We start from the raw sequence: 21,689 nt of genomic DNA, 5'->3' as shown, positions 1-21,689 counted from the left end.
GCCAACTTTGTCGCCGCTCTTACCCAATCCCAAAATGTCTGGCGGCTGCTGTCGAACTGCAAGCGAATTGAGACTACAAAACGCATGAAATGTTTCACCGCCCACACACCGGTTGTGGGAGGAGAGGGAAAGGGGCAGGGTTCAGGGGGAGCGACAGAGGTAGGACACGGGATTCACTGAAAAAAAATTATTTCTATTTTCAAATTTCTTTTCAATGCAGAAAAGCAATGCATAAAAATGAATTTTGGGAACTTTTTGTTTTTCAACTTAAGACAATCCAATTTTGCTGTGCTGAAACTGTTTTTTTTCGTCCTTTAAGGACTTGTTTTTATATTAAGGATTATCATATGTAAAATGTGGGCAAAAAAATCAAACAAGTAGTAGTCTTATATACCTAGTTTATTTCAGTGTATACAGCATGAGAGACACTCGTCGCATGTGCATCGAGCGCCATCTCGCTCTCGCCCTTTGCTTCGTGCGTTGCGCCTTTGTGCAGGCAACAGAAAATAAAGTTTATGACTTTGACTGCCGACGGCAGCGACGAACGACGAACGGCGAACGGCGAACGAGGACGTCTGACGATGTCTGCACCGGCGTCTATTATTGCCGATTTTGCATTGTTGTTATTGTTTTGGCCGTTGTTGTTGCTGCTAGCCGGGACGGCACTTGAGGCCTCTACTACAGTGGGATGTACAACGAAATGAGGAATTTAAGACCCATCATTTTAAGATGGTTTTTTGGCTTTGGAAGAGCTTTAACAAATGGCAAGACAGTACCATATTGTTCTGTTAGTATCTGGTAACTTGCCAAACTACTATTTCTTCTTATGTTTTTAATTCAAGACAAATATGCCTGGAATATTTATTTTAATTTGATATATGCTTTATACATAATCTTGAAATTTAGTTTTAGAAAAGCTGCATTAATGTATTAAGTTGCATTAATTTTGAGAAACATTTTTAAATTAATTAGTTTTTAATAAAATGCTTTAGATCTACCAATTATCTTTTTTTAATTTAAAAATAGCTTTAAGATTTTACTATTTTTTAATGGAATTTAAAAAAAAAGAATTAATTTTTAAGACAAATAAAATAAACTCTGTTTATTTTCATATTATATGTCTAAAATTGCAATTGCGGTCAACTATATTAGAAAGTATCTTTTATCTGTGTAGACTCAATGAACTTTACCCAACTATGTACTTTCATCAATCAATTTCGTACAAGTTAGAACTTTTTAAGTAAAATACAACTTCATATCAACTTTTTGGCGTTGTCTTTACTCCTCTTTTTTTCACTTACCTCTCCAAAACTCACCTAGTAAATTACACTATTACATGTAAGTTGCACTCTACCACACACACTAAAAAATAAAAAAATTTGAGACGACGTCGACGACAATCTAAAATGCCGCAAGCCACTCCAAAAAAGCCAAGAACAAAAAAAAAAATCAAAGGCACAAAAAAAAATAAAAATAAGAAAAACCAAGGAGGACACGAGCGAGTGCAAACAAAGCCAGAAGGCGTTGCGAAACTTTGGCGCGTCATTCATCCTCATCCAGAGTCGAAAATATTGCACCCTCGAGCCTGCTAACGCACACATTGACATCGGAGCATAGACGCACCCAGTCGGAAGTTAGAGAACGCATTCCAATAAAAAAAGCTTCTTTCATACATGCTTTGCAAGCGAAAAAGAATGTAAGAAGCTATAAAGAAGCATTTTTTATGCATTCTAAAGAGTTTTTGTGAAATCGTCCCTTCTACTACAATGCATAAAAAGGCCTTCTTTTGCAATGTAAAAAAAAAAATGAAACCCGAACGATGCCGATCGTCCGATATTTTTGAGATCGTGTTTTTCACCGAAAATCTCGCTTACCAAAGAACGCAAAAAGAAGTCTTGTTTTGGAATGGACAAAAAAATGGGAAACAAATGTAATCTATTTTTCTTAATGAACAGCAGCGACGTAAATATATACACTTTTTATCTTTATAAACAATATCAGAACGCTTTGTTATGTTGGTGGTATATGACTTGTTAAACTTTTTCTAAAATTAATTCTGTAAAAATATTAATATTTAACTTTATTAATAATAATATTTAATATATTTTATAATGTATTAGAAAATTATTAATTTGACGCAGTTTTTTATATATTTTAATTTTAGGTTATAATATATACAAGATTACATTATTCCTTTTTAAAGCGTTTTGAATTATTATTTTACATTTACCGGCGCTATAGTTTCCTCCGCCACTGTATACACAAGGAGTAACCGAACAAAACGGTACTCTAAAAAGCAAACGACAAGAACAAAAGGGAAAAGGCAAGAAAGCGCGCGGCCTTTTTCGTTTCTTTTGCATTTCTCGCCACTTGCATTTTGATTTTCAATTGAAATAGCTGGTGTTTGATTTGACTTGTGAATTGTGAAATTTATATATTCTTTGCGGTTTTAATTTTCAGGTAAGTATAGTGTTGATATAAACAAACTATAAAGGAGTTCCAATACTGTTCATAAAATAACATGAACCAAACACTAGATTAATTAAAACAATATGTGATGTGTACCTGTGCCAAAAAAACATTAAATTTATAAACACTTATTAAGAATCTTATATACAGTGTACGGTCAAAACAAATTGTTCCTAAAACTGTGTGTGGCTGTTAATCAAATAACTAAAAATAATTATTTATTTGAGCGTACACTGCAATAAGACTTCAGTTTTATTTAATAATAAATACATATCCATAAATTCTGTTAATTTAATTAATGCGTTTTAAATATTATTTTCGTTTAGTTCCAGAAGAACTAGTTCAAAACAAAAGGTAATTTTTATATATTTCATAAATTTAAATTTTGTGTTTTTTGAACTCGTTTCGTTTATTTGTGTGCTCTCTTTTTTCTCTCTTCCTTTTACTTCTACCTAGGGTGGACTTACATCTACATAAAAGTTGTGTTTTATTAGGGTGGACCTAAGAACACAAATTAAGTGAACAAAAATTTAAGAAAAATAAACATAAATTTAAATAAATAAACATTACATAAATAAAAAAATTTAATAACTTAATTGAAAAAATATTATACAAAACAAACATAACTAATATAATTTAAAATGAGGGGAATGTCGCGGTCAAATATTCATCGCTTAACGAAAAAACAAAAGGAAGAGCTTCAGCAATCGGCTGCTAGAGCTCTTACTTTTGATACAGAAAATAATTCTGGAAATGAATGCCTATGTGAACCCGAATCGGATAAAAGTGCATCAAACTATTCTTATGAGTATGATACCTATGAACCTCCGTGAAAAATTATTAGAATGGTACCATAATAATAATGTTACTAGAGTTCATATTGATGCACTTTTAAAAACTTTTGAATTCGGAAAATCTAGATCTTCAATAGGATATTAAGTCCAAGTTTGATAATGGAGCTTAATTATGGCGGTACTAGGGACAGGGAAGGTTTTGCGTCCTACATTCATTTAAATGGAACATTATTCGGTAAGTGTTTTACAAACTTACAATCATATTTTAACAAAATTACATATTTCCTTCTCATTATTATATTTTATATTATATTTTCTCATTATTATATTTTCAGAGTCACAAAGAAGGGACGGTTACCGCTTCACCGACCATATTAAAGACCTTCGACTGGCCTTCTCAAGGGCCAAAAATAAAACTTACAAGGCTAAAAGTTTGGACAAAAAGATGAGAGAGGACGAAAACGGCCAGGAGTAATACAATAAGTTTTAAAGCATGTTTATATTAAAAAAAATTAAATAAATAAAAATTGGAATTGAAAAAAGAAACGGTTCCCAATAGCTTTTTTGGGAAGGATAATATTTGCATTCTTGGGTAAGACAATTAGAAGGCTAGTTTTGGAATCATACTTAATGTGTTCTTGGGGAAGGGATCAATATTCATTCTTTAGATGTGTTACGCAATGCTTGCTTTGGAAGCTATCCGGGAGAGTTCCCGAGGAACGTTTCTATGTTCATTCCAACAGTGCGCTGTAGAATGCTTCCTTCGTAAAGTACAAATGGAAGGGAAACCCGAGCGTTTCCGAAGTTGAAACTACCTTCCAATGGAACGCATTAAGACTCGTTCTTAGATCGGTTCTAAAAGAAGGCTTGCTTTTTGTCCCGTCTCGAACAAAAAGGAAAGGAAGCTTTCAGGGATCTGGAATGCGTTTTTCGCATGCAAAGGTAGCGTAAAAAAACGCATCCTGAAAGCGTGTTTTTTCCGACTGGGCAGGCACACAGACCCACACACACACACACACACACAGAAAGTCGCACATGTATAGCCCGAAAATTAAGTGAAGCGTAAGCTGAAATGCACTCCCACTCAACGAGGCAAGCACCACACCTCCTACCCCCACCCTCTCCTCAGCTCTCCCTTTTCTGATTTCGTCTGGCTCGCCGTCTGCCACTTGGCGCTACTGCATTGGTATTGGTTCGTCTGCGCCTCCGTGTGTGGGTGTTTGTGTGTGCTTAACCTTGAAAAACGAACGAGTCCAGTCGGACCCCAACTCCTCCCTGCACCACCCCCTTTTGCCCCAATCCCCTGGAAAGTTGACAGGCCGGCGACGATTTTCATCCTCTCTCAACGAGTCAAGTTGGTAAAATGAAATTTACGAAATATATTACAGTGGTTTCTCGTTAATCAAAACATTCTAATAGTGGAGAACCCCAAGAATAAGTAGGTTACTTATTTATTTAAAGAGTTACTTTATTTTAACTTGATGGTTAATAAACTAATGTTCAAATCATTTCTCTAAATAAAAATCAACAAGTTTAATATTTATTTTGGTGTTGTATGTTACTTCCTAACTAATAATGTTAGGATAAATTGTCTAAAATGTATCGTTTTATTTTCAATTACTGTAAAACCTAATCCTTCTTCTAACCGACAAAACACTGTACAAATTTTCTCCCTTTCTTGCCGTTTTATTATTTTATTTTTACCCTCTTCATCATCGTCATCTTTTTGGACAATTAAAGCAACAGAAGCTGCGGCAGAGTTTTCGGAATTGAATTCAATATTTTTGTGGTGGGCGGGAGATCGAGATTGAGATTGGGATTGAGGAGGAGCGTACCGAAGAAGTGACTTTTGCACCCCTTTTAAGCGCTGCCTTGAAAGTCTGGCCAGACAGCCAGACAGACAGGGGTGGCGGGGCAAAAGGGTTTGCCACCCCCTCAACGCCCCTGTCCACAGTGCGATTGAGAAATACTTTGCGGACCCCTTGGGCCAAGTTAAAATGAATTACAAACACTTTTTGTTTGTCGTTGCCGCTTCTGCTACTGCTGCTCCCACTGACTTTGCAAACGGATTGATGTTCCGGGAAAATGAAAATGTCAAAGTTGAGCTTAGGCCGGGCCAAAAAGGAAACTTATTATCATTACGAAATTTTTTGGCTAAATTGAGATGAGTTTTTGGGAATTGTCTGAGCAAGGAATTATGCGTCTGAGCTAAAATCTAACAAGGGAGCTATTAGTTATAATTTAATGATAGTCTTTGGCTTATGTAAGATTTAATAATGATTCTTATGGAAACTTCTTGAAGAAATGTATTTTAAGAGTACTTTTTAAAAAATGTACAAATAAGAACAACAAGGAGTTGATAAGTTAATTTTTTTTTTAACTTAATATTTTTTATAAATTTTAAACATATTTTTGTGTTTTGATAGTGGGTTGTATGTACCAAAAATATTTTTGAGAACCATTAATTATGAGGTCAACTAAAAAGATACATTAGTTGGCAATTATTCAAGGGTCCCTTTTTTTAAATTTTACTTCTTTTTTTCTTGATTTTTTCCTCCGACTTTTGTTTTTTTCCCATTCCCCGGTAACGTTACGTGGCTTTATTTATGAGTTTGTCTGCTCCCTGACAGCCATGCAGCTGCAGCGGACCATGCCCCCTCCCGGCCTGCGCCCTTGGCACATCCCTTTGCTTCTGTCCAGGATCATCGAGTCCGCCACACGTCAACTTCATTCGCAACGTCGCTGCCATCGCTCTCATCGCTGTCAACGTCATCGTCAGTCGACGCACTGTCGCCGCCGCTCGCCAAATGCATCAATAATGCTTGCAGCGGATCCAATTGTTGTTGCTTCGCTGCAGTGAGTTGCAATTGTTGTCTGGCCCACAAGGGGGGTGGTGGCGGGCCGAATGGCTGTGGAAGAGGGGTGGCAGGGGGTGGTACGGCGACTGGTCCATCTGCTTGCCTCGCCGACGCCGCTCAAATTAATGAAAACTAATGCGACACTGAGAAATTGATGATTGCCGGCGTCGTCTGCAGAAAAGCGACCACCATTACACTACAAAAACTTCACAGCCTAAATAATGGGCAATTGTGGGTTAAAAGCACTTAAAATAGAATCCTCAATTAAATTTTCCCATATATATCTGTAATTTCTGTTTTTAATTTTAGTGGATTAAATTCAATATTTTTAAAGGCTATAAATGCTTTTTATAAGTTCCCGTTTTTCATTATAATGGTTTTTCCCTCCTTTTAAGTGCTTTAATAACTGTGCTTAACTCAGTTTTTTAAATTTGTATAAAAATGGTACAATGTTTTTACCAAACCCTTTTGTAAGGTGCTTTAAATGTTTTTAATAATAATGATACACAAAACTTGCATTTAAACATTCAAGTTAGAAGGACACTACAATTGATTCAATTCGTTAAATTAATTTTCTAATACCTGAAACAGGTAAACAATATTTTTAAAGTGTAGCAAGTCTGCAATTCCCTCGTTTGCCTTCAGCACTCTACCTTCTTATTTTTCCCTTTCTGCTTTTGGGGTCGAGACATTAAAAATGACTGCGACTGCGGCTGCTTTTCTGTCTGTGTCTGTTTGTGAGTCTGAGTCCGCGTTGCTCCGTCTGCCGCTGCACTTCGGATCGCTTTTGGGGCAACAAAAGGGACCAAAAGCCGACCAGACGGAGTCGGAATGGGAATGGGAATGAGGAGGAGGTTGGGGGGACAGACGGTGAGGAGACTGATTGATGCCGTCAAATAAAAATTTGTTGCGAGTGGCAAGCGGATCGGCCGGACTCACTGACCCGACTGCGATTGCGAATCCAGCTGTGGGACTGTACTTGGATAAATAAGAACAAAAAGTACTTAGGTACTAAGAAACATGATTAAGTGAAGCGATTTGTAGTTATAGTCAAGATGCCTTGAATACTTACATAATCTTAGAGAACAAAGTACCGTTTTTTAAAAGTTAAATTATAAAATAATTATATTTTGGAATTTTTGTGTATTTTCTTCATTAACTATTTCGTTTAATGCTTTTTAAATATGTATCAAATCATTTTTAATATTTCTAAGGATCTTTTCAAATTTATTTTACCTCTTTTACCTCTTTTAAGATTTTTTGTTAACTAGGTCATAAATCACCCAAATGCTCTTATATATGTAATCTTAATCTTTTAATCATGCGCTTAAAATTACATTTAATTTGTACAACGGACCATGACTGTGATATGATTTATTATTTTATGAAATATTCATAGCATGTTTTATTATTCCCCTGAAAAACACAACAGCTAAGTAGCAACATCCCTTGACTATTAAGTTGTCAAACACAAGTCATGAGAACTTTACATTGTGTGGGCAACGTAACTGTAACTCAGCTTCCGCCGCTATTGCCACTGGGTAGACCGTACTCACCTACAGTCCCACCTTCCCACCCACCTGTCAACCCACCTTACCGTCCCACTTTACCACCCACCTCCCCTCACCTGTCTGCTTATCTGGCCCACAATAATTTCGCGAGCAGCGGAAAATTGTGTGCGCGCCTATTCATTGGATGACTCCACCACTTCCGACACAGTTGTTGCCGCTGCGCTTTTTATTTGACTTATGACGGTACTTTGTTCCCTATCTGTATTATTTTGTTTTACGTTTTTTTGTTTTTTTTGTTTTTCGTTCAGCTTTGGCAGCTTTTTCAGCGACTAGCGACTGACTCTTGCTGGTACCCGAAAAAAGGGGTGAGCGGGGAAGGGTGTATTTGCCGTGGTCCGTTGTCTCGCTTAACTTTTTTATTGCCAGACGAAGCGCAAACATTTGCAAGTATTAATTAACGCTTTGTTGAAGTTTGCGCTTCGATGTCGCCGCCCAGACATCGATGTAGACCTAGACGTTTGACGTAGACTTTGTCAAATGTAATGCCTGGCAAATATTGCGTAGCCAACCCGTTTTCGACCCCCTTTTTCAGTACAGTAGATATTGCTTTTAGTTGTTGCGAGATTTTTGAATTTGGACTGAAATACGATGCGATACATATAAACATTTTAATGAAAAATATGTTTATGTAGTTAAAAATAAATAAAGTCATTTAGAAAATGTAAACCATTAAAATAACCATATTTAATGTATATTTTTATGTATGCCACTTGCTTATTTATCTTCTTCTGTAATACTTTACTTGGACAAACATGTAGCTGTAAGTTATTTTTAGCCAATTGGCTGTATGCAAATGCATTTGTTATACCCAAAAGCCTCTAAGCCTCACTATTTTACAATTTAAGATCCGCTAACTGTGTACTCGTACCTCGTTTTAAGTCTCTGATTCAGATTTAGATTGAGATACGGATTTTCTGTAGTCGTCGGCTCTGGTGCTCACTCAATTATTCAGGCATAATAAGCAAATTGTTTTAATATGCATAAATATCTTGTACGCCATTTGGCAAACAAGTCAAAACTGCCAGACAAACTGGCAGGCAGTGGCGCAGACAGACAGCCGCAGAGGGGCGGTAGGGGAGGGGGCGTGGCTGGGGCCAGAGCGGGACAACAACAAGCGGCGACTGCATAATGCCCATGGGATATACAAAAGGTGTGTTTACATATATTTAACCTTCAAGATCCGCAGACTAAATATGCCAGCAAACATTTCTGCCACAAAAGCGACCGACAACGTGGACTATTCGAATGCCCTAATATTTGTCTGACAGTTTATTTGTTTGTGACACTTTAGAAATCTATTTTGCCCAATAATATACTGAATATGGTGAACGTACAATATATTATTTTAAAATATCAATTTATGTCTGAATATGCCCGCCGAAGTGTTATATATATTTTGTTTTTTGCAAGTGGTTTAAAAGTCTTGTGAAATTTGTCTAATTTAGTTGACAAATTTAAAGATACCTAAATAATTGTTAAATTTAAGCAAATTTCAGCAAATTGGATAATTAGTTTTTGAACATTGGTTTTTATAAAGTTGTAATGTTTTGTTGGTTATATTATTTAGAAAATTATGCCCTTATTCGTATCTCTTTATATATATTTGAAGTTTAATTTGAGCCCCTTTTTATAAGCTGCTAAAACGCGTTGCAAAGTTTAAGTACCTGAAAGTTTTTTATAACCCAAAACTTCGGTAGCGTGACTGAAATCTACCTTATTTTCCATGGAATTCCACAAAATTACATTACACCGGAGACTTCAGTTGGTCCCCTTCTCAGAGTCCTTCTCCTGCACTCACCGTTTCGCCAACTGTTTGTCTGTCTGTGTGTGCGTTGTGGCATCGCCGTTTTGGAAGGACCAGACACAACGAGTATGGGATTAACAAGGAGCAAGGAAAAAGGAGCAGGGAGTGGGGAGCGGGGAGCGGGGACCAGGAGTCCAGGTCGCACAATATAATAAAAGCTTAGGCCACAAAAGCGGCAGACAACTAACTACGCATAAGCGAGGATGACGACGCAGGATATGCGCTTCAATCGCGTTAAGCTGGGCCTGAAAATATAGGGGGAAAGTGGTTGGAAAAGGGGGGAAAGTGGGAGAAAAGAGAAAGCCGGCGGCTCACAATTGAGAGCTGAACGCAGCTGATAAACTTGGAGTGCCCACAATGCGGAAAATGTGGGAAAGGTGATGGGAATAATTCTCAAGGACACAGTCGTGTTTGTATGTATTCGGCCTACGCATATTTGAGTTCCATTTCTCTCTCTCACTCTCTGTACATCCCACTCTTTCTTCCGGTCTGGCGCAGACGGTGGCGTATACGTAACGTGTTTGTATTTGGGGAGGCCCAACAAAATAAAGCATACGCAACGTGTTTCCTTCGTCGCTGTTGATGACGTTAAATTTTCGGTATTCGGGCCGAATTCATCGAAAGTTATGCCACAAAAATGCGTTCTTGCCTCCTAAACAAATACCACGTGGCCTCACTCGAAAAAAAAGGATCCTAGATATTTTCGCACGCATGTGTATGTGCGTTTGTGTATTTTGAGCCTTGCTATTTATTTTAATATGCCCCGAAAATAAATGACAACATAAGAAATGTGTTTGATGACAGCTTAAGATATTTATGCGCATTTATGCTAAACTGTTTGATTTCAATTTTCCTGGAAAACTTTTCTCTGGGGGAAAATGGTTTTTTGGTTAAAATAGAACTTCGGCGTTTTCCGCATACTTATATATGTGCTTATGATTTACTTAGTAGTATCTACACATTTGAATAAATTTTAGAAATTACCAATTGCTCAATTTATATGCTAATGGGTCAAATAACCTTTTGCATTAGCATTTAAATTGTATTACCAATTAAAGCGGAATTAAGTGAAATGAAGAAATGAACTACTTAAAACATATTTATAGCTAACAATTAAAATTATTTCTATGTTTTAAAAAACGTATTATTTATTTGATGAACCACAACAGGTCGTCGAAAATGATTTTGTAGAACCACGACAATAATTTAAATTCCTTTCCCGACATTTTGTTCAAAACTCCTCAAAGTCTTGAAGCACTCTGAATATGGCTGTATATTGTACATCCAGACATTCGATTGCTGCAGCCGGCAGAAGCGGCAGCAGCAAAACAAGGGCAAACAATAAAATAAACAAACAAACAAACACGCAACGTGGCAGACGCACACATGACAGACAAGAATGGTCGACAACTGGGGCTGGGGTTGGGGAATCGGGAATCGGAAAGTGAGGGGGGAAATCCTCTAGACAGCCAGACCTGCATTAAATAAATATGTGCGTAATAAAAGGCAAATAAAAAACGAAGGAACGCCGGGCTGAAAAGAGCAAACCAATTGAAGTGTGTCGCGCCAATCGAGCCACAGCACACACAACAATTGCAATTTGTATTAATTTTATTGGTTTATTATTATCATCGGCGACGTGGCCATCAGACAGTGTTTAAACGTTGCTCGATTGAAAGCGAGTTAATTTCGTTTACTGATTTGTGGGTAGCCGTCGTCGGTGGTTGAAGGGAATGCGCTGGTGGAGATCTGGGCTTCCTGTAATCCAGATTCCCATTCATCGACCCGACTCTGGGTCGTAATCAGCGCTGTTCGTTCGATGAACTGCATTTGCCCTGCGGTTGCGATAACGCACTGTCGCAACCAAATTTCAAATGGCAATGCGCACGTGTCGCCGTTTTTCTACGGAACACCATAGGAATGTCTGTCTGCAGTCACTCACTTATAGCCAAAGTTTATCTTTGCCACTATCTTGTACAACTTAGATGTAAATAAAATTAAATGCACACTTTCCTTGGAATTGCGCTTTTAAGTAGCCAACAAGAATGACTAAGCCATACAAATCGTAAATCAATTAATTATTATTTACGATTTATTTATAAAGCCATTTCAATAATTTTCATAGAACTATATGATAGCTATGGGTAAATGTGAAATGTGTAATTTAAAATAAATTAATCAAGTGCTTAACGTCACATATGTCAAGTAATTTAAAATTAATATACACTAGCTAGTTATCCAATGTGTTTATATCATATGTACATACATAATTTTTAAATAATACTATGTATTTTTAGTGCAATACTTTTAATAATTTCCAAAAAAGCAAAATATAATTATTCTTTAGCAAAACTTGGAAATTTATCGCTTTGAGTATATTAACTTTAATTTACGTATTTATTTGGCTGTGTTAATTAGTCATTTTATCACTAATAATATCACTGTGCTACACCAAAAATGTACCTTGATGAAAGAATATTTGACGAGCAGAAATGGATCAACAAGAAATGTATACTTTTTTATATGTGAAAAATACAAAGACATAGTAAGTTTAACTTACTTATAAGAAATACTAAGTTTATCTTGTTTGCCAATATAATGCAATACAATGTTGTTATAACAATGCTGTTGACCCTGCTGCATATCGGTGTGCTCCCCCAAGTGATTTCATGAAAGTGCCAGCCAGCCGGTTATGATATGGCCAGTCCATGCCAAGGGCATGCGAATACATTCCCGCTGACTCAAGTTAGTCGCACCAGATCGACCTCCCCCATTATCCCACAGCCGCCCCCCCGATGTCCGGCGTTATCGTCTGGCCATTCCCATTCCCGTTCCCGTTTCCATTCGCGTTCCCGATCCCTTTCCCGATCTTATTCCCATTCCAGATCGTTGCTCCGCACTGCGTTCATTGAACGCACTTTCGGCTCTCGACGCACGCGTCGTTAACAAAAAAATGTAAGGAAAAAAATAAGGGAAAAGAAGCTCTGTCTCCGGATACTTGGCCTGTGTATACGCGTGCATAATACAATAATAATTTCGTTTTACAAAATGAACAAAAAGCGAGGGGGAAAAAAAAGAAGTACACAAAATAAGCGCAGCCAATGGCCGCGGAAAAAAGGAGGTGGACAAGGAGGTGTTGGAGGAGCAGAAGAAACTTGCCCAGACAGCGATCCCAATCCCGATCAATGCACCTTTGCCAAAGGTGCAACGCCTCGAAAAGTCGGCTCTTTATATTCCAGTACGAGTATATGGCATATACACACACATGTACATATAGTTTGGGTGCCTGTGTGAGTTGTCTGGGCATGCAGTGACGCACGAAACGCGATCACGTTCGCATTTATTAAAAGATGGTTGCTGTTGCACCGGCGACTGGATGCGATTGGATTGGATTGGATGGACTGGGATGGGTTGGGATGGAATGGCATGGAATGGCTTAAGGTTGAGTCGGGTTGGGTAGTCTTGCGCCAGCGAGGTCTCGAACTCGGACTGCCACTAAAACTGCGACTGCTGCTGCAGACAGATGTGGGTAACATTTGCTAGGCAAGGCAACAGAAAATGGGCATTCAAATGAAATGCAATGGCTGGAAAACGAAGCAATAAGTACACTACCAGACTTTTCATTTCGAATACTTAGCAATATTTTAACTGCCTCTTTATATAATTTTAAAGTTAAAGTAAATAGAGATCACATATTGATATTATAAATAACTGGCTTTTAGTACATAAGCTCTTTCGACTACGTTTCACGAAAAAGTTAACGATATTATAAGGAAATAAAATTTTATACATTTTTTGCTACTCAAAATTCTAAGAAATTCTATAAAACACTTAAATAAATATGTTTTTCAATACACAATATTTCATTTGAAATTAAATAAGCAGACAAAAATTTCATTCTGCTTACCCAAAAGAATGCACACCACCCTAAAAAATATTAAAAAAAAAAATGTCTCGCATTGTATATAACTATGTTACTTCAGTCATACCCTCCTCGGCAAGGGTATTAAAATCCGGGGAAAGGAGTCAAAAACTTGACCAACATGTGGTTCTGGTGGCTATTTTTAGAATCTGCACTATCTGTGCGACTGACTGGCTGGCCATCTTCCTGCTGCAGTCCATCCACTCGTCCAGATGCAGACTTCAACTTCCCGAACTCGAACTGCACTCCATTTGTTGGACTCCAGAGGGCGTAGAGGAACAGGGGGCAATAGTCGGGGTCTTCTTGGTTCATTAACTGGGACCGAGTTTTAATCAGATTTGTGCGTGAAGTTTGGCACTCACCCGCGGCCACTGGCAGCCCAGCAACAAGAAATGGGTGGGATCCCGGATCCGGGGTATTCTGCAACAATATTTTAATGGGAAACTCTTACAAAACGTCTCCCGAACCAGTTCCAGACAACCAGACATCCAGAAATCCAGACATCTGCGGAAGCGTGGCACTATAAACAATATTCTTTTAATTTCTGTTGCCTCGCGTTCTGGACTCGTCTCGCAGATTTCGCAGCAGACAAATTTATGAGCGTTAAGTGAAGGCCAATAAAATTCTTTTTGTCTGGAGTGTATATTTGTGGCCGGGACTGCTGCTACCTCTTCTGGCCAGTTTATTTCCATATCCAACTTCTCGGCCAGGCCTCACTTAAGTCATCTCTTCGGCGGGCACATTAATTTCACGGGTTCTCTTTCGCTTTTGTCTGGCCTGTCTTTTTGTTTGATTTGTTTTCTTCCCCGGTTAGAGCAAAAAATATGTAAATCAAAAAATCTGGCAGAAACGAGTCTGTCTCTTTTCTTTTTAGGATATATTGAAATCAATCGATTTATCCGGCTTAAGAATATTTTTTAACTATATAATTTCGTTTGCTTTGGATTAACCTAATCTATTAATTTAATTAAAAACTTACCAAATATATAGGTATTCTCCAATGGTTTACATTTTTGTTAAACGCACAACGTTTTGATATGTGATTTTCAGTAATAAAGAATAAAGTTACACAAAAGAGAACATTCGTTGACCACTGAAGTGTAGTCATAACATTTTAATACAGTTTCGATTGTTATTAAGAGTAATAGACGAGATATAATTAAAATGTTTAAATGCCATGAAATATACATATATGGAAAAGCAACAGCAAAAGCTTTGAACAAATGTCAAGTTTCAGTTCCCAAAATAACGTAAGATGTGGAAGATCTGGATGATTTTAACCTGCTTGGCTAGAGTAAGCAACTTCGTATTAAATTGTGACCCTTTAAGGACAATTTGTTTAGTGCTCTATAGCTCATGTCAGCTTCACCAATCTGAAGTGCGATATGATCGACAGAAAATTTGGAAGCTTTGAAATATGTCACATAAAAGCAGTGAATCGAACGCATAAATACATAAATGTTCATGTGAAGCTAAATATACTACCAATTAATAATATGATGGTAAGTGTGCTTAATTAAGAGGTTGAGCAGCTTACTTTTCTGTAATTTTCAGATCAAATTAGAAGCAATGCGATACGACAATGGATATAGACCGTTTTTTATGGCCATGAATTTCGACTTTTGCAAGTATATGAAGAATCCAAGGCAAAGATCAATGATATTTTTGAAAGAAATACATTCCACGTTCATCAATGCTTCAAACTTAAATCATACTTGTCCTTACAATGTGAGTATATATATATTGGAGTTTTGTTTCCTAATAAAACCATGTCCAATTTAGAATGATGTTTTGATTGACAAATTTTGGACTGGCAATCTTGAAAATGCGTTCTTAGGATTACTTCCCGTACCCAATGGAGATTATGCCATCTACTCATCGTGGTATACTTCAAAAATTCTTCGCTTGACAGTCAATATTTACTTCAAAATAACAAACTGAAATACTTTTTTTACGGATAAGCAATTAGGCGTATGTTTTAGGCGTGTGTTTTATTTTTATTGTGTTTTTCTTTATTTTAAAGTCTCGATTTTGGCCACGCATCGAATTCAATTTATTTACTAAGAAAACCGTACTTATTTGAGGCTTCTATTTATTACATTTAGTTAACCCAAAGACGTATTTCTCATGCCTGTTACTTTTTACTAAAATATTTATAATAAGCACAATTTTACCTCTATTTTTATTATTTGATTTTTGTTAATCAAAAATCAGTTAAATGACATAATTGACTTTATAATTATCAATCTACCTGCTCATTATTTAAAGCCTCGTTTGTTCAAGTCATTCAACCAAAATAATCACATTATTAACTTTCAATCCGACTGGTGAAGATCACAATGCGAACGTTTCTTAATATATTTACTATTTTGGGATATCTAATGGTAAAACTCAGGGCAGATTAAAGTGAAGGTAAATTAAGCTATTTCTACCGCCTAGCCGACTCTTAGCCATGTGACTTTCACAAATCTAAAGTGCGGTACAATGGACCGGAATTATCTTACATTCGAAAAATGCCACATCAAAGCGGTGAATCGTACACATAAATACATCGACATTCATATCAATCTGCTTAAAAAACCGGTGGAAAATATCACAGTAAGTTCAACAAATTTTAAAAAGATGAGAGCTTGTGTTGCTAACGTTTTGCAGGTTACCGCGAAGTTCATGCGGCACGATCATGGGTACAAACCATTTTTCGTAGACCTTACCTTTAACGGTTGCCAGTTCCTCAAAAACCAACGGCAACCGATTGTGAAACTGTTTTATGAAATATACAAGAACAGTTCCAACATTAATCACACATGCCCCTTCGATGTAAGTTGCTCCATTTAGAATTGATTGATACCAACAAAAAACATATATTTCCTAGCACGACATAATTTTGGATCATCTTTGGACTGGAAATATAGAATCGGGTCTCTTGAAATTTGTCCCTATGGTCAATGGCGATTATGCTATTTTTTCCGAATGGTCTACATATAATATTGCTCGGGCGTTTATAAATATGTACATCAGAATATCGGATAGGCAAACATTATAATCATATGCTTATTGAAATTAATATTAAAATGTTCTCGAATTTTGTATTACACGTATTTTTTAAAAATACACATACAATTTACATTTTAAAAAGGTTTTTTAAATGAATCCGACATTAATACAGTTGACCTTTTTATTTTCTAATCTTTGGGTATATTTTTTGTCAGTGAACTGATACAATATTAATATATCGTTAGCAAAACAACATTCTTCGATAAATATCTCTTAAATTGGTCTGACCATTATGTGAATACACATTTGTTCAAACCATTCAACCAAAAAATAACATATTGTACGCTTCGATTTCAACTGGTGAAGACCACCATGCGAATATTTCTTTATATATTAACTCTTTTGGGGTATTTCTCGGTAATACTCTGTGGAACTTCAATTGTGGGCAAATAAACATATTTTTCATATCTAGACGATTCTCACCCATGTGACGTTTACCAATCTGAAGTGCAGCTCAAAAGACACAAAGTTCCTTAATTTCAAAAAATGTTACATCAAGGCGGTAAACCGCTCTCACAAGTACGTCGATGTTCATATAAGCCTGTACCAGATTCCAGTAACAAATGTCACAGTAAGTTAGAAAATAGTTCGGAAAACTCTTGATCTTTAAGTTGCTGATATTTTGCAGCTAAAACTGAAGTTAATGCGTCATGATCATGGGTACAAACCATTTTTCGTAGACGTCACCTACGATGCCTGCAAGTTCCTTAAAAACCTAAGGAATCCGGTATTAAAATTATTTTACGAAAGTTACAAGAATAGTTCCAATATCAACCACACGTGTCCATATGAGGTAAGTAAATCTACTATAAATTGACCTTAACATTCTAACAATAATGTATTTAAGCATGACCTAATCGTGGACCATCTGTGGACTGGAAACATGGATTCGGATTTCTCGAAATATATCCCCATAATGAATGGTGATTATGCCATTTTTACCGAATGGTCCGCATACAATATTGTTCGCGCGGTTATAAATCTGTACATCAGAATATCGAATAGCCAATACTAGAATGTAATGAGTAAATTGTATAAATATTTTTAATTTATATTTTTGTTTATGCTTATATTTTTTTGTTAACCAAAAGCAAATATAAGTTAATGCTTTTGACTGAATGTAAAAGCAATTTATTAAACATAAAAACATCTCCTTTTAAAGGAGTTTTATTAAATACCATGAAATTACAATAAGGAGTTAGTAATTAAAGATTTTGATGTTTCTTATTTTTTTTTTTTTGGAAACAAGGAACTTTCCAGGAGCATCACACAAAATAATTCATCAAAAAAACGTGCGTAAGAGAGGAGGTGGGTCAGTCCATTAATAATAAATTAAACATATTCCCTGGCATGCCTTTGCCAGCCCCGGCGACACGAACTCCCTTTTTTCGGCTGGTTCTTTGGGTTCTGGAATGGTTTTTGTGTGCCCTCCTCCTCGCTGTTGGTGTTTTTGTTCCTCTAATGACCTAGAATACAAATTCAGGCTACCTCCATTCCCCACTCGCCGATGAGCGAAGTCCCAGGGCTATCAAGGCTGCCAAGTCATCCACAGCCAGTCACTGAAACGGAAGCTAATCGCTTGACTAAGTTCCTTAGTTCCCAGTCCGCAGGCTGACCCAATCTTTATCGGATTGCGTAATATGTATAGCGGGAGTCAATAAATTAGCACCACTTTAGAGATTTCGGGTTTCTTAATGTAAAAAAACGAAAATATTTATTTAGATTTGTTTATATTTAAGCCCCTGTTTTAGCATTTAAATCGTTGCCATCTTTGATTTGCCATTAATTTTTTCATAAATCATAATTAGCATAAATTGACTAATGTATTTATAAAAATATGTGTGCTTCTTTAACATTCAAAGACTTATGGGTTATAAAAATATATGTTCTACCATGAACCAAAATTTAGTTTAATGAAAGTATCTAAAATTCAATTCACTAATTTAATTATATTTTCTCAATTCTATAATATGCATGTTATCTAAGCTTGTTTTTGTTTTTAATTAAATCTATTTAGATATACATTTCAAAAATAAATAAATAAATAATATAAATTCTGAGAGCTATTCGTCTGACCACAATTGTACACATGTAGACATGGCAGATGCCGACGGTCAAGGTGGAAGCTTTGTGGCTTCGACTGTTTGTCTGTCGGATTATAAATGATTTGCCATTAATTCTACACAAATGCCAGGGGCAGGCAGACAGAAAGCAGACCGGGAGAACGTTAACATTCGGCATTGGGCAGGCAGGTAGTCGGGCAGTCAGACAGAAGTGAATAATCAATATCATTTGATTACATTGATAACGCTTTTCTGTGGCTTTGTTCACTTTATCGCGCTGCGATTCCGATATCCAAATGCTTTCGTCACTGGCGGCATTGCCAAATGTCTAGACGATTCCTCCATAAATGTATTATTGCCTCATTTTGCTTTTGCTTTCTATACGCTACACTAAGTCGAAAGCAAATATTGCGGGTATAACGACTGTAGAATGCGAAATGGTATAAAATGTTGACATAACTAAGATATAAATAAACTAAGTTCGCAGAAATTAGAAAGGAGTTTCTTACCCTACCCTTTGGGCTTACAACTTTGGATTCAGTTAAATTTATCCCTACTTTAATTAAAATCAAATATACATTTTAGGTAGAAGATTGTAATAATTATTTTGTTTTTGGAAAAAGTTAATTTATTTGTTTAATGCATTCTTTGGTGTTTAATATTTTAAGATTATTAAATATTGTTATTATTTGTAAACAAATTCAAAATCATAATGTTATTATATTTTGTATTTTTTTATCTATTAAATCCCATCTACTTTTTTTAATATATAGTATTAATTGCAAATTAAGTTAGAGTACCTAAGTTTTGCCTTGCTCAGACCTCAATTTCTTAGCATTGTTTTTGGCGCAAGATTTGTTTTTTTTTCGGCTGGTGATTTGAATATTATTGAACGTCTGGCTGACGTCGCAACGTCAGAGCTCTGACGTGAATCGATACGAATTTGCCCCGTGCCCAATAGCCTATACCAGTACCGATACCCAAGACCAAAGGCGGGCCAAACAATGCAGCTGAAGTCGAAGGAAGCCGCAGATGATCAGAGGCCTCGAATGCCGCTGGCGACAGTTGCAGTCGATGTCGATGCGAAAAAAGGGTGTGCAAGTGGTCAGGATGTGTATGTGTAAGTGTGTGTGTGTCTCCTTTTCCCCTGCGATAATAAAGACAAACAATTTTTTTGTACTGCATATTAAACCGATGAAATGAAGCGCAAACTGATTGTGCTCGTTTTCTGGTGGTGGGGTTATGGTCAAAACGATTTGCTGGACATGGCATTAAGGGGAGTTCCCCGGCCCCCCTCCCCGCCTCTGCGATCCATCCGCATGATCCTCGTCGAGTCCATTCCCACCTTTCACATGTAAGTGCAGCCCAAGGCGGCAAACTACAAAAGCCGCCGACCGACGACAGACGACAGACGACGACGACAACGTTTTGAGTATCTGCCGCTCCGCCACAGCCACTGATAACAACTGGAGCGGCAAATCAAGAGGGCAGATTACTCAGCTAAGATGGAGATTTTCATACACTCTTTTTTCAAATATAAATAAATAATAAAAAGAAAAAAAAATTCAATGGATGAATATTTTAGCATCTTCAATTTATATTTTTCATTTCAATACTTTTAGAGCATGCATTTCTCATTCTTCATATTTCCACATTAACAACCAAAATGGGAACTAAAACAAGTTAAAAGTTAAAAACAAACAAAGTTAATAACAAGAGAACGCATTAACCCTCTTAGTTTTCTGGATCAATATTTTTTGAATATATATCCGTAAATCCGCGTTTAAATTTAGCTTATAAACGTAGATTTCTCCGTTACGGACAGGACTTAAATTTAATTCCCTCATTGAAACAAGACAATAACAAGGACATATTTTGTAAAAAGATAAATTTGTAATATCTGTATAGGCAATAAAAAGTTTGTCCACAAGTTCATTGTTTCTGTAACCAGTACATCACATTTCAAAGTGGTGTTTATGGTGTTTATTTATTTATGACTCCTAAGATTTTTTTGTGTGAAGCCCTTGAAAATGTCTATTTTTTCCATGTTGTTTCCATTGACATTTAATGAATCAGAATTACTTGTTCTTGTGTCTTTGTTAAATCTTGAGTTTCAGAAATCCATTTTAATATTAAGATAAAATAAATTGAGAAGCAACTTACTTGACTTACTTCTTAGCAAGTCTCACCATTTATTTTGCTAACTCCTTTGAAGGGCATAATGAAAACCTCACATATAAGGTGGGGAAGGGTGGCAGGGGTGGGGGAAAGGTGAGGGGAGGGGGTCAGGTAACTGCAGCGGTGGCGGCGTCATCAAGAGATTGGCCCAGGGAACTGACACACGCACCGAATGTCGCCTTTCGGCTTTTGAAGTTGCTTATTTTGTTGCAGTTGTTGGTTTTTTTTCGGCCCGAGAAGTTTCGGATTGCAAAAGAGTCAGGCAAATGAGATGGTCCGCCTCCTGCCGCCTCCTCCCGCCCCCTTCTGCCGCCCGTCTCAGGTGTGTGTTAATTGCATTAAAATGTTTGTAATTGCAATGCAGTCAGCCTGCCTTTCTCTTATCTGCGGGAATCTGGGATAGAAGTCGGGGCCTATGAGAGTGCCCAGGAATATATAAACAGTGGTAACAACGGGAGGGGGCCGACACGGCAGACATGCCAAGCTGTCGTCGGCCCACAAATGCCATAGATGCCGCCAAAGTCGTGTAACTATAATTGCCATAATAACATAATATCTCGAGGCAGCAGCAGCAGCTGCAACAACACAAGCTACCGACCGAAAGGTGTCGAGAGACATATTCTCCTAGACTTATTCGCCGCTCCACCCAAAAAAAGGCATCAGAATGCCGGAATGACGAGCGGACAGCACCAGACAATTGTCCCTGTCTCGGTCACAAGCCCCTATTCCCTATTCCCGATCCCCGATCCCTGGACTGTCGGCTTTGGGTCTTGTTCTCGAGGCTGTGGAGGTGACATTTTTCTCATGCCCAACGAAGCGAATAGCTAAATGCAGCTGATGGAGCGCCGTCAGCAAAAGAGGTTGCAAAGTAGACCTGCCACAGTGGTGGCAATTAATAGTTTCCCAAAAAGTTGCACATATTTATACGTTTTTATATATCTATAGAAAAAACATCTGGACTGATTTTTAATGATTT

The 21,689-nt window shown here is 37.1% G+C and overlaps 3 protein-coding genes across 3 annotated transcripts; all 3 read left to right on the top strand.

Annotated features, from left to right (window-relative positions):
- Window positions 1-14,673: 14,673 nt before the first annotated feature.
- LOC108145638 lies at window positions 14,674-15,652 on the top strand. Its single transcript, XM_017271173.2, has 4 exons — window positions 14,674-14,701; window positions 14,772-14,920; window positions 14,973-15,146; window positions 15,201-15,652. The coding sequence occupies exons 1-4, from the start codon at window positions 14,674-14,676 to the stop codon at window positions 15,357-15,359; spliced, it is 510 nt and encodes a 169-aa protein (XP_017126662.1). The 3' UTR covers window positions 15,360-15,652.
- A 58-nt stretch (window positions 15,653-15,710) lies between these two features.
- Window positions 15,711-16,553, top strand: LOC108145787. The gene is made up of 4 exons (XM_017271357.2): window positions 15,711-15,802; window positions 15,858-16,016; window positions 16,071-16,235; window positions 16,291-16,553. Exons 1-4 carry the CDS (start codon window positions 15,758-15,760, stop codon window positions 16,459-16,461), a joined length of 540 nt encoding a protein of 179 aa, XP_017126846.1. The 5' UTR covers window positions 15,711-15,757; the 3' UTR covers window positions 16,462-16,553.
- A 216-nt stretch (window positions 16,554-16,769) lies between these two features.
- Window positions 16,770-17,487, top strand: LOC108145637. The gene is made up of 4 exons (XM_017271172.2): window positions 16,770-16,829; window positions 16,885-17,043; window positions 17,101-17,265; window positions 17,320-17,487. Exons 1-4 carry the CDS (start codon window positions 16,785-16,787, stop codon window positions 17,485-17,487), a joined length of 537 nt encoding a protein of 178 aa, XP_017126661.1. The 5' UTR covers window positions 16,770-16,784.
- Window positions 17,488-21,689: the final 4,202 nt, after the last annotated feature.

This window comes from Drosophila elegans, unplaced genomic scaffold, assembly GCF_018152505.1.
Source record: "Drosophila elegans isolate 14027-0461.03 unplaced genomic scaffold, ASM1815250v1 contig_208, whole genome shotgun sequence".
In the NCBI taxonomy this organism is placed as follows: domain Eukaryota; kingdom Metazoa; phylum Arthropoda; class Insecta; order Diptera; family Drosophilidae; genus Drosophila; species Drosophila elegans.
Note: the sequence above shows the minus strand (reverse complement) of the source record. Positions and strands in the feature narration are given on the sequence as shown.